This window comes from Stenella coeruleoalba, assembly GCF_951394435.1.
Source record: "Stenella coeruleoalba genome assembly, chromosome: 1".
Classification (NCBI taxonomy): domain Eukaryota; kingdom Metazoa; phylum Chordata; class Mammalia; order Artiodactyla; family Delphinidae; genus Stenella; species Stenella coeruleoalba.
In genome coordinates, this window is record NC_137169.1 from 36,009,070 (window position 1) to 36,021,358 (window position 12,289).

A 12,289-nucleotide genomic window follows, 5' to 3' on the forward strand; every position below is an offset into this window, starting at 1 on the left:
AACCAGAAGCATCTAGTTTGGGCTGTGACTGTGGTATCCCAACCAGAGAATTGAAGGGGAGGGAGGGAGGGAGGAAGGAGGATGCCAGGACCCTTCCCTTCCCTCTCCTTTCTCTGGTAAGAAGGGCCAGTGGAGAGGATGTTAAAGGCAGGAGGGCAAGGACTGGATCAGTCACAGAGCCTCCCCTGACAGGCCAGGCTGGGGCTGAAGAGGAGAGGAGGTGAGCCCATGAGCCTGCTGCCCACCCCCCCCCCCCGCAGGCCCTCCCGATTACCTCCCCTCTGCTTCCCCCCCTGCTCACTTAGCCCTGTCAGCCAGGCCATTATGAAATTGGGGTTTCATTTACAGACTAATTAAACATTACAGCTTGTTCACAATTACAACGCGGGGATGAGGGAGTAACTAATTACGGAAGAAATGAGCTAACATTTATCTCTGCTCCCACCCTCCCTCTACCCACTGCCCCCCCACCCCCGCCCCAATCTGGCTTCCTCCCACTCTCTGGTCAGTACCAGCTCTCAAGGCTTATTACCTAGGATGGGGGACTGGAAGGGTACCCACCCACCCTAGATACCAGGTTGGGCTGCGGTTCCCAGCTACCCCAGGGGAGGGGCTTAGCTCCCAGAGCCCTGCCACCAGAGACAGTCAGGGCTTTTGTGCAAGACCCTGTGGGTGAAAGGACCCTGTGATGGTACGTGTGGCCCTCATATGGGGGGTGGGGACCTGCTCTGGTGTACGACTGTGACAGCACTGTGGAGCCATGTGGCCCTATGTATCTTTATCTTGCGGGGCAAGGTTTTGCTGTGACTGCTGCAGACAAAGATTTGTGTGACGGGCTGTGAGTGTGAATGATCCATGCCCTAACCCCCAAACCCCCAGGGCAGAATATGAAAGAACCAGGCAGCTGCTGGAGGTGATGGTCTAAGCGGGCCTGGGATGTGGCCCCGGCAGCTCCAGGACCAAATCCCCACTGGGCGACCTTATTCACTCCCTCAGAAGCAAGAGAAGCAAGCAGGGTTACCCTGCCCTAGGGCTCATCTCGTCCTGTCCTCGGGCTGGCCTTGGCTTCCGGCCAGATGCCCCCCTGGGGCCCAAGGAGCCTCCTGGGGGCCTGGGGTGCCCCCTGTGGGCAGGAGTCCTGGGGTCTGGCTGGCCTGCTGCAGAGTTTAATAATAGTAACAGTGAGAGTAAGCGTTTCCATCCCTCCTGCCTTTGGGCAGAAGAAGAAAGGAAAGAGGAGGGAGAGGAGGGAGTGGAGGGAGCGGGCTGAAGGGAGGCTTTGAGGCCTCAGAACTCACATCAAACGGCCGGATCTGGGCCTAATTGTCTGACCCCTGCCCCTGCCTTCAATCAGCTCTGCGGCTCCCCGCCCGCCCCTCGCCTAACTAGCAGCCATGTTCTCCTCATTAGGACAAGCTCCCCTTGCACACATGTCCCCGGACATGTCCCCAGCACTCCCAGCTCCCAACCTTGCCTGGTGGGAGGGTACAGCGGGGACCCAGTTTTGGCGGGGCTCCTGGGACAGCTATTCCCTCAGCCACAGCTGGCTGGCCTGAGCGGCTCAGCACCTCTCCCTGAGCTGCAGGGTCCTGGATGCCACGTGCTGTGACATATCCCTGGGCTGGCTCAGCCGCTGGGTGCATTCTGTCCTCTGTGTGTCCTTCTTGATACAGCCCAACTGTCTCAGACACACAGTTCCTGAGGGCAAGATGCATTTGAATCCTGCCCGCTTCGGGCTGGTTCAGCTGTTTCAGCCCGGCAGGGGTTCTGGTCTGGGTCAGGGTCTGTGTTCAGAGGCTAGGAGCTGAAGGAACTTGTCTGCCTACTGTGCAAGGGCGGTTCCCTTAAACAGATCCAGGCGTGGCGATGTGTGAGTGTCTGCGGCTGGTGGCATGGCAGTGTGGCAGGAGAGCTTGGTGGTTAAGAGCTCTGACCCTAGAGAGATGTGTGTTTAAATTCTAGCTCTCCCGCTTCCTTGCCCTGCTGCCTTGGGTGCATGACAACCTTCCTGAGCCTCAGTTTCCTTATATACAGGAGAGGTGACAGCCCCAACCTCACAGGGTTTGGGAATTCAATGAGATTACAGACATAAAGTCCTCTGTACTACATCTGGCACTCAGCAAATCTTGTGGAAGGATACAGGTGTGGATGGCGGATTCAGACCAGACCAAACAAATTCCCTTCTCCACAGGCCACAGGCCTCGCTTCGTCCAGCTGGGTCAATAGTGTCAGGGACAGAAGGAGCTGTGAAGAAGGGTCCAGAGCCCTGCAGAAAAAAAGAGCAGCTCCCAGGGGACCCAGCTGATACCAGGGGCAGAAGCACCAATGCTGGAACCAAAGCTTGGGGGCAGGAATGTCACACAGCAGTTTCAGGTGGGAGGGGCAGGGGCCCAGCTTAAGGACTGTCAGGTGGCTTGAGGTCAGATAAGGTAAGTTAGTAGGGCTGGTCCATGAGGTATGGATCGTCCCTTGAGTACAGTGGGCTTGGAAGGAGGGGATGCTGTGAACACCAGTGGAGTGAAGGCTGACTGGACTGCTCTAGGTATTAATTCTCAAGGTACCAGACCTGTACAGGATTGGGGGAAGGGCTGGCCTTGTCTGGGCCCTGACATTGTCTCTCACCTTAAACCAGTGGTAATGACTTGCAAATATTGATGAAAACACAAACTACAGAGACTGTGCTTTTCGGGGAGCGAAGGTGGGGAGAGGGGATAAGGAGGAAAATAAACTGAAATGAAGTCCGGTTATCTCCCATCTGTGGCTGCTCCTAATCCCCCAGCCCAAAGGAATCCAATGCAGCCCCTTATCTGCCCTGTCAATCGCTCCATCCCCGCCCAGCGCTTGGTGGGCACCGCACGCCCTCGCACACGCTCAAGCACATGCTCACACATGCACACACACGCACACACTCACTCCAACTCTTGCTCCAACACTCCTGCCCACCCCCAGCCCATTACTCCTCTGAGTAGGAGCAGCCAGCACGCAGGTCCTGCCAGATGGATGCAATTTGCATAATATCAGCAGCGGAGGCTGCAAGATCACCAGGGGTCAGGGCGCTGACATCCCCGCACAGTCTATCTGCAAGTGCTAATTTGGCCAGCATTGATCTGTCTTTCTGATTTCTTTGTCATTTACGTCTGCGATGGTTTGACAGGAGATACAGAGAGAGACAAGGGGAGGCCAAGCCAGGCCTGGGGCTAGGAAGGTAGGGAAACAAAGATTGTACTTCCCAGCGCATCTCACACACACAGAACACACACAGACATACACCAGAACCTCCTCCATCTATCTGTCACTACACTCATCCATCCGTCCATCCATTTTTCCATCTGTAGTTGCTCCTGAAGACTAGAGCCTGGTATCTGGCAAGGACCAGTTCCTCAGATGTCCCTGGACTCCAAGGGTGCCAGCTCAGGGGGGAAGGCGTGAGCAGCCCTGAGCACTATTGCAGGCAGGCCAGTGGAGGCCCTGTCAATGCCTGGAGACTTAACCCTCCTTGTGGTTGGCCATCCCCTGGCTCCTCACTTTCTCTGGGACACACTAGAAAGAACTGGACGGGGCAGAGAGGCGGGAGGTGGTGTAGGGGAGTGGTAGTGCTGGGGAAACAAGCACACTCCAGCTGTCTCTGACGCCTCCTCATAAGGCAGCTGTGCTGACTCCTCCCCTCCCAGCCCTGAATATGGCCAAAGCAGAGGGGAGGGGGTGAGGCACCCGTCTGCCTCTCCGGGACAGGGTTATCATGACTGCAGAAGCCTCATATCAACTCTTCACCACCCTCAGGTCATCCAAAGCCCAGCCTGGGCTCTGGCTGATTCTGAAGACCCCTAGCTCAGCCAGGAAGCCCAAGGTCAGATCGGGTCCACATCCTACCTGCTGGACCCCTGGCCAGAGTCCCCACATTCTCCCCTTGGGAGGAGGGTTCACCACAGGGATGGGGACGCTGCCTGGGCAGGAGATGTCATGGGGGAGGGGAGGGGAGGAGAAGATGGGAATTCTGGGAAGGAAGAGCCCACTGCAGAGAGGTGGGCATGGTCACTCTGTCAAGGGAGGCAGAGGGGCTTGAGCCTTCCAAGGGTGCCCCCCAGTGGCTCTGTCTTCACCCCACCTCTTTCCCTCGCCCACAGCAGCAGGAGCAGGTGATCAGAAGGAACTCCCTGCTGGGCAAGAGGGGGGCTGGCGTTTGGTGTGTGCTAATCCCGGGCCGAGGTCTTCAGAGGGACCGGGGAACTTCAAGGAGGGAAAGGCAGAGCTGTACTGCAGACGAGCTCATTAGCCAGCACCCCACCCCCCCACGAGGAGGAGGGCGGGCAGCCCAGGGAGCGCGGCAGCGGAGGCGGCAGAGAAAAGGCTGTCACTGTCCTTTCTTCCTTTTGGTACAAGCATCTCCCTGAACCGACGATTCTCCTGCAGTGACACCTCTCACGGGCGCTAATGAGATCCGTGTCACAGAGCTAATGTGCTCTGACTGGACTCTGATAGACACCCCACTCCTTCAGGGGAGCCCACAGGCCAGCACTGCCCCCCAGGGCCAGGCCCCACCTGCCACCTGCCGGCCCGCTCTCTTGCCAAACTGTGCTGGGCAGCAAGCTTCTGAGAGAGCCCACCTGGTGTCGGGCCATCCCGTCTCACCTGGAGCCTTTGGGACCCCCAGTCCCTGAGCAGAGAGGGTAAGCGGCCAGGGCAAGACCACCCAGCTGGGCACCAGGGAAGGTTCCGACTGTTCTCCCCGCCTGTGACACCAGCAGTCTGTGGGGCCTCTGTGTCCCAACAACAGGGGAAATCTGACATTTCCCGTGCAGACTTCCAAAAAGAAAGAAGGGAAGGAGGCCCAGGCCCCGCTCTTAGAGAGGTCAAGTCCGTAGGGCCTGATCATCACCTATAACTGGGGTCCCGGGATGTATTCTGCGTGCTCACAGTGGGAGGGCCAGGCAAGATCCCCAGAGGAGGGGGCCCCTGGAATACGGGCAGGATTTTCCTGGGCCACAAGGTGGAGCGCCAACAGAAATCACAGTGCAGAACTAACTGTCGGGGTCAGGAGGAGGCCGGAAGCCAAGTGTTAGGGCCCCGGCTCCAAGGGCGACTGTAGCAGGGTGAAGGGTGGAGATGCCCCCGCCCCTTTCTTCCTCAGCTGCTGCTACCGAAGACTGTCAAGACCTGTGTGTTTTACACGACACTGAGGGAAAGGGAGAACGTGAGCTTGTTTTCTTCCTCACCATCTCTGTTGGCAGCACAAAGCCCAAGACCAAAAAGGTGCTCCTGGCTCAGCACGGTGGTGAGAACACAGGCTTTGTGCTCAGGTGGACCTGGGTTTGAACCCTGGCTCCTCCCTTCAACTGCCTGTGTGACCTCAAGCAAGTCACTTAACTAAGCCTGAGCCTCCCAATCTGTAAAATGGGAACGATAATGCCTGCCTTCATGAGAGTGTGAAAATTAAATTAGCGCCCCAGATAATGTGAGTGCCGTGCTGACCACTTGCTGAAATGAAAGAAGGCCCACTCAGCAGTGCCCTCTGGAGGCCGCCCTGCCTCGGAAGCTGCCCGAGCCAAGAGCGCTGACGGAGCCCGCCGACCCAGCCAGTCAGCAGTCCTACAAATGTGCAGTCCCCTCACCTACAACCTGCTCCACGCCACCTGCCCACCAGGCTCCCAAGGGCAAATCCGCCCCCCAGGAGGAGGCGTCCCTCCCCCACCACGAGCCCACTCGGACAGCCTCCGAGCCCCCTCTCTGCCCGGAGCTCCATCCTGGAACCCTACCTCTTCCTCAGTCCCCAGGGCCAAGCCCTCACCCCATCCTGGCGACTGTACCTGTGAGCTGGGTGGGGGCAGGGCCCTGTGGCCGTCATCTCCCAATGCACGTTCAGCACCTACCACAGCTCCTGACACACAGTAGGTGCAAGGCAGACGTCCACCACCTCCCTCCCCATGGCCACTGCCGGCCCTGAACTAACCACCACCTCCCGCATGCCTTATTACAAACACCCCCACCCCGACGCCCGTGGCCTCCCCTTCTGCGATTTCTCCTCACTAGTCCTCCCTATACATACTCTCAGATGGTGCTGACTGGAACCCAACTCTGACCAGATCACTCCTCTATCCAAACACCCTACGGCTCCCCCTCAAACAGCTCAGCCGGGCGCACCGATCCCAGTGGGCCCCTCCCTTCCACAGCCTAGGCCCCTGCCCTGCCCGTCAGCCCACGCCTCCAGCACGCCTGCCCCCTTACTCTGTCAGCACCTCCTCCACCCCAATGCTCAGCAGGAGTCCCTGCCAGGTAGGTCCCACAGGCTTCCCCTGCCACACATACCTTAGAAGGAGACTCAGAAGATCCCTCCAGGGCCCAGGGTCATCGGTGATCTGCACACCCCGCCACTGCCCCCCACAGCATTGTGGGAGAAGCCAGCAGCTCCTGGAGAGGGCCAGGCTGTGGGATCTGCAGAGCCCTTACCCAGCATCACTAGTGCTGCCTCACCTCCCAGCAAGATACATACCACTCCCCACTTCGGGCTGGCAGCTCCTCACACAGTTAATTAGCACCATGTCACTGAGGACCAGCCTGAATGGCCAGTGACAGGAGCTGACCCCTGACCCCAGGGCTGGGAAACAGTCCACATCAAACTCTTACAGCGCGACCCTTTTAGCACGCACAGTAACTCAGGGCACCGTCAGCTGAAGCTCATTAAAGCTGTCTCTTTGGCGCGAGGGCCATTAACCTCACCGCTCAAAACCCGCACCTCCCCTCCCCGCCTCTCCCAGCCCAATTAATGCCCTGCATCCTCCCCCCCTTCCAAGCACCCTCACCCACACCTCAGAGCCAGCCAGGAGCTGGCAGGGCAGCCCTCTTCATTCACAGATACAAGGACCAAGTGCCAGGAGCCCCCAGTGCCCTGGGGAGACCCTGGCATGGGCAGAGCGACAGAGGAGGCAGCTCCTTGAGCAGCCACTGTGTGCAGACTGCACAGGCCCTTCACACAGGGGACCTCGCTGAGCTTTCCCAACAGCCCCGAGAGGCAGGTAGCATTGGCCCTTGTCTAAGGTCACAGGGCCTGAACTGCTTCTGGCTCCAAAGCCCTGACTTTATTGTCACCCATAGCCTTGGGCTGTCCCCTGGGGCCCACCCAGATGGAAAAACCTTCTTCTCTGAAGAAAGAGGGAATACTTCAGGGGTCCAACCCAGAGTCAACATGGGTGAACCAACAAGAACGACATCAATGAGTCCCAGGAGGCAGCAGAAAGTGGGAACAAGGAACCCCTTCCTCTCACAAACACCCCCAGGACAGATACACAGAAGCAGGGCACCCAACTCAAGGCTGCGTGGGGTGCATTAACCCAGTCCTGCCAGCCCCTCCCACCAGGCAGACTCAGTTTCTGGCAGCTCCTCCTTCCCTGGGCCAATGCAAGTCTTCTCAGTGGCCTTGGTTCTCCGGTCCCTCCCTTTCCCGTCACACTTGCACTGATTCATCCACTCACTCACTAACTGTCCATTCATCTACCATAGCATTTGTTGAGCACCTACTTAGAACTAGTGTGTACAGCACCAACTGCCTCACTGATTCTGGATCTGAGCTCTGATCCTGTCCTTATCTCACTCATGAACTTCCTGTCTCCTCAAAACCTCACAAAAGGCCACACCCTCTAACCTGGCATTCAAGGCTGGCTTGTTCCCCGTTTAATTTCTAGCTGCTTCCTAACCCAAATGTTCCACTCCAGTCATGGCAAACTACTTGCAGACATCCAAAATTATCCTCTCAGCATGTCAGGCTTCCTCCTGCCTTTGGGCTTTTGTACACAGTTTCCCCAAAGTGGAAAACCCTTCCCCCATCTGCCTACCTAGCAAACTCCTATTCATCCTTCAGGCATCCCCTGACCCAAGTCTCATCTTCTCTAGGAAACTTCCTGCTGACCTCCAAGGCCTATCAGCTTGCTAGGTTTGGGGTCTCCTCTAGGCTGTACGAAATAACTCCTGTGGGAGGGAACAGCAGTGGTTGTGGGGTACTCCCCATTCCCCAGGCCCGTTGACCACTTTCTCTTTCCCCCTGGACCCCAGGAGAGCCTTGGGGGCCAATAAGAATGATATGGGGTGTCCCTGAAGTCAGTGAAATGTAAATGAAGAAGTAGAAGCCACTTGGCAACTGAGGACAGGGGAAACCTCCCTTGGGGCAGCCCAGGTGTTTCTGTCACGACCCTGAGTACCCTGGGTGGCAACTGCCCAGTTCAGTCTCTGTCTCCTCCCAGGATGTGAGCTCCCCGAGGACAGGAACATCCACTCAGCATGCCCAGCCCCACTAGGCACCTCTGATGTCTGCGGACAGGATTAGGGGCCAGTCTGTAGCAGGTGACTGGACCCTTTCGGTGTTATCTTGCCAGTCCCCTCCCCCTCATACCTCCCAAAGGTACACAGGTTATGATAATGTCGTAGCACCACCCAGGGACACCCCTGCTCCTCCCCACTTGGAACAAAGCCTATGCCTGTCAAGTACCCTGCTTGAAAGCATTTGTATGCACATGTGTGCAGATGCACACACAAAATAAGATACACAGAAATGAACAGACACACTTTCTGATGGATACACATACAGGCTGATGGTTGCTTCCATACACAGACAGATGCCCCCAGGAAAATGTATATAGATACACTGTGACACATACACACATACACGTATCCCTCAAAAAGATACACGTACATGGACACATATAAATCCCTAGACAAACACACAGAGACATGCAGCTGAAGGTGCCATTCACACACACAGACACATATCCACAATGACATATGTAAGAAGCTAGCAGAGCCTCCAATGCCTAGAACCAGCCCCCTCCCATGCAGGAATCCCCCCTGAGGGTGCACCCCCATCTGGTACCCCAAGTGGCTCCTCCCAACCCAGGCACCGCTCAATGGAGGCTGCTGCTCCTACGGGGGAGTTCAATACCCTGTGGACAGAGCCATCGGTCAGAAGGACCCTGACTAATTAAAAGCTGGTGAGGTTTAAATAATTCATCTCCTTAACTCCCATTGATCGCCCAGTTTAGTGGCCACAGACTTGAAACAATATTAAACAGCCTTCTCTAGCTCCACGGGGGGTGGGTAAGCTGACATGTGCCCACCCCTCTGAGGACATCACCCACCAGAGATGCGGCCAAGGGCAGGATCCCTTGGCCTGAATCCAAGGCCACCTGTGACCCACCCAAAGCCCAGACCCCAGCCTCCTCTTGAACGTTGTTTTGAGAGATCCTTTCCAATGGTCAGATTCCACTCTCCCCTCACTCCACCCCCCTTCCCTGCTCCCCCCAGCTATGGAGAGCACCCTGCTGGAGCACTGAATGAGCCACGGAACCCCTCTGTGTGCCAGGGAACTGGGGCGTGTGGGCAGGGGACGGACCGAGTTGCCAGGGGGATATGTGGAGGGACTGACCAATGCCGCTGTGGGGCCGGCCTATGTGTTGCAGGCTGAGGCCCTTGTTCATGTCTAGAAGTCCATTCTTGGGCCAGCAGCCCATGGCGAAGCTGTAAGCCTGGAAGACAGGAGGCAAGAGTGGTTACCAGAGGTCCTGACCCCTGACCCAATCCCATCACTCACCAACACCCCCAGCCCCCCATGTCTTCCCAGCAAGGGCTTACTCTCATCATGCCACTTCATGGGAGTCCCCTTGCTGGGTCCCCTTTCCACCAGGGCCCCCTCCAGAAAACCCCTTCCTTCTCCACAGGTCCCTTTCTCCTGGGCGTCTCCCCATCAGAGGCCCCCGGCTCCCACGGGGTGCCCCTCACCAGGCTCCTTTCTGGAGCTCCCATTTACTAAGATTCTCCTGATCAGGACCCCTCCTCTCATAGGGCATCCCCTTCAACCCATGCCCCCCCTTTCCAGAGTCTCTGGCCCTCTGCTGGGCCCCTTCCCCACAGCATTACTGGTCACAGAGACTGCTGTTGGAAGGGACTTGGAGACCAACATATCCAGACTTCACTCCACAGACAGGAAAACTGAAGCCAGAGACGAGGGGGCCAACTACCTGCCTGTGGTCAAGTTGCTTTTGACCTGGAGGCAGGCCAGACTGCGGAGCTGAGTGCCACATGGGGGCTCAGCTGAGGAGGGGTAAGGTCACCTGGCCGACTCAGGCAGCTGTGAGGGGACCACGTGAAGAGTGTGTGTGTGTGTGTGTGTGTGTGTGTGTGTGTGTGTGGTGGGGAGCAGATCTTGCTGAAGGTCAAGTGCTCACTTATGCATATTCAAAGCAGCCACCCATCGATCTGTACTTAATTGTTTTCCTGGGGTTGGGGAAGGAAGTGCTGGGGGTATCGATCTGCTCAGGCCCCCGGCACTCCATTGTCCCCCTCTGTCCCCTGGCCGCCACCCACCTCCATGGTGGGGGGGGGGGGCAGGGCACACGTCAGGCCAGGGACAGCACCTTCTCTTACATCCCTTACAGGCTCGATGACCAGATGTCACAGATGAGGAAACTGAGGCCAAGAAGAGACTTATAAGGGTTAGAATGCTATTAAGTGGCCCAACAGGGATTTAATTCCTGTTCAGCCTACTAGCAAGTCCCAGGCTTCTACCAGTGGGCTTGCGAGGCTAGCTGACTCTTCAAACATTGCCCATCTCCTCAGCTTAGAAGTCCCCAAACACCAGGCTGTCCTCCCAGTGGCAGGAAGGTGACAGTGTGTGGGACAGTGGTCAGTGGGAATGAAGCTTGGGTGAGTTTCCAGAAGTTGGATGGTGAGTCCACTGGTGGAACTAAGGTGACTGCTAGCCATGGTCAGGCAGGCACTGCAGAGCCCCCGCCCACCACTGGGCCCAGGAGGTCTCCATCCCACTATAGACTGCCTCCCAGTGGAAGAGGATCCAGCACGGGGTCAAAAACAGAAGACAGGAGGCTGGACACACAGGCTGTGCCAGGACCAAGGGGCTGGGCAGAGGTCTAGTACCCTTCCTTCCCAGCTGCAGGAACCAAGCCTCAGCCCCTTGGGCACTGGGAGGCTAGGAGCCAGTGTACTTCAACCTCAGCCCCCTCCAAAGCCACTTTCCTTGACCACAGAGGTACCAGCCACAGCCCAACTTCCCAGCCAACCCTCCCACCCTTCCCCAGGCCACAGCTGTACCCACAAATCGGGGGCTGAGCGTGAGGCTCAAGGACAGGGGAGAGGACGCTGGCTTGGAGCCAGGGCAGAGCTGGGACACAGGCAGCAAGGAGAACAGCCAGTGGGCGGTGCACAGCTGGAGGAGCTGCTGAGCATGGTCAGGGCCGCGGCTGGAGTGCAGTGGGCCAGAGAGCAGTGGCGGGCTGGCTTTCAAGTACTTTAAAATCACTTACAAAGGGCGGATTAAACGATCAAAAATTCCATTTAATAGGACAAATAAAGAAATAACAATCTACTCTATCAGCCTGGAGAAGGCGAGCTGGATGGGTTTTTTTCCCCTCTAAAAAGGAAAAAAGGGAAGGAAGGGGGAAAAAAAGAAGGATAATGTGTGTTTACTCAAGCAAAGAAAAAAATATTTAAGTGATGTCGGGGAGAAGATTGCAGTAACTAGTGAAGAATAACATCGTCTACTTTGCTGTCAAATCACACCCGAATTTCAGTAATAGATTCTCGGCTGACACTCAATTCAATTCGAAGGTGATCCTGCTTTATCCCAGCCCATCAAATATTAAACACTTGCATTAGCAGGTGCTGCCGCTTCCCGGCTTAAAGCGGCGGGCGGGCGGCAGGGCTGCGGAGGCCCCTCTGCTCCGCTTGCGGCTCGGGGACAGGGCAGCTCAGCGTTATCTGCACGTCATCCTGAGTCTTATCGCAGCTAAGCGGGAAGACCACTTCAGATAACATTAGGCGCTTGCCCCGACGCGTCACCATGATTAGATTATTATTATAATTATGACCCCCCAAGATCTTCTGCAGATGGGGATGTGCGGAAGCGGGGTGGAGGGCAGCAGAGCCCAGGAGGGCCAGACTGGGCCTGGCTGGTCCAGGGCAAGCCGAGACCCATGGGGGGAAAACAGGGGTACCAGGCAAGGCGGTAGCCCAGTCCCGCCTGACGAATGCCTTTCAGGAAGGGCAGTCTAGCTTGTCAGAGCCGGGGCGAGATGAATTGGCGTCTCCACCGCGGCCGCGGGTGTCATGCCGCACAGTTTCGTATTCCCAGATAAGGCGTGATAACCAATGGCTGCCGTGACATGGCCTCATCCAGCACTTCCTCAGGGGGGCACAGGCGGGGGGAGGGGAAGGCACGTGCACATGGGTCTGCCAAGCTCCTAATAAGAGGGGTTTAATTTTTACAAATGCTGCTTCCAGCGGGGCCTTC

The 12,289-nt window shown here is 57.0% G+C and overlaps 1 protein-coding gene across 5 annotated transcripts in view; it reads right to left on the bottom strand.

The window, feature by feature from the left end:
* ERI3 (ERI1 exoribonuclease family member 3) overlaps positions 1 to 12,289 on the bottom strand; it is a 129,283-nt gene that overhangs the window by 15,992 nt on the left and 101,002 nt on the right. For all 5 annotated transcript variants that reach the window (XM_079901631.1, XM_079901630.1, XM_079901629.1 and 2 more), the window contains one exon: positions 9,410 to 9,509. In XM_079901631.1, coding sequence (XP_079757757.1) covers positions 9,410 to 9,509 — 100 coding nt within the window. The remainder of the gene's footprint in view (positions 1 to 9,409; positions 9,510 to 12,289) is intronic.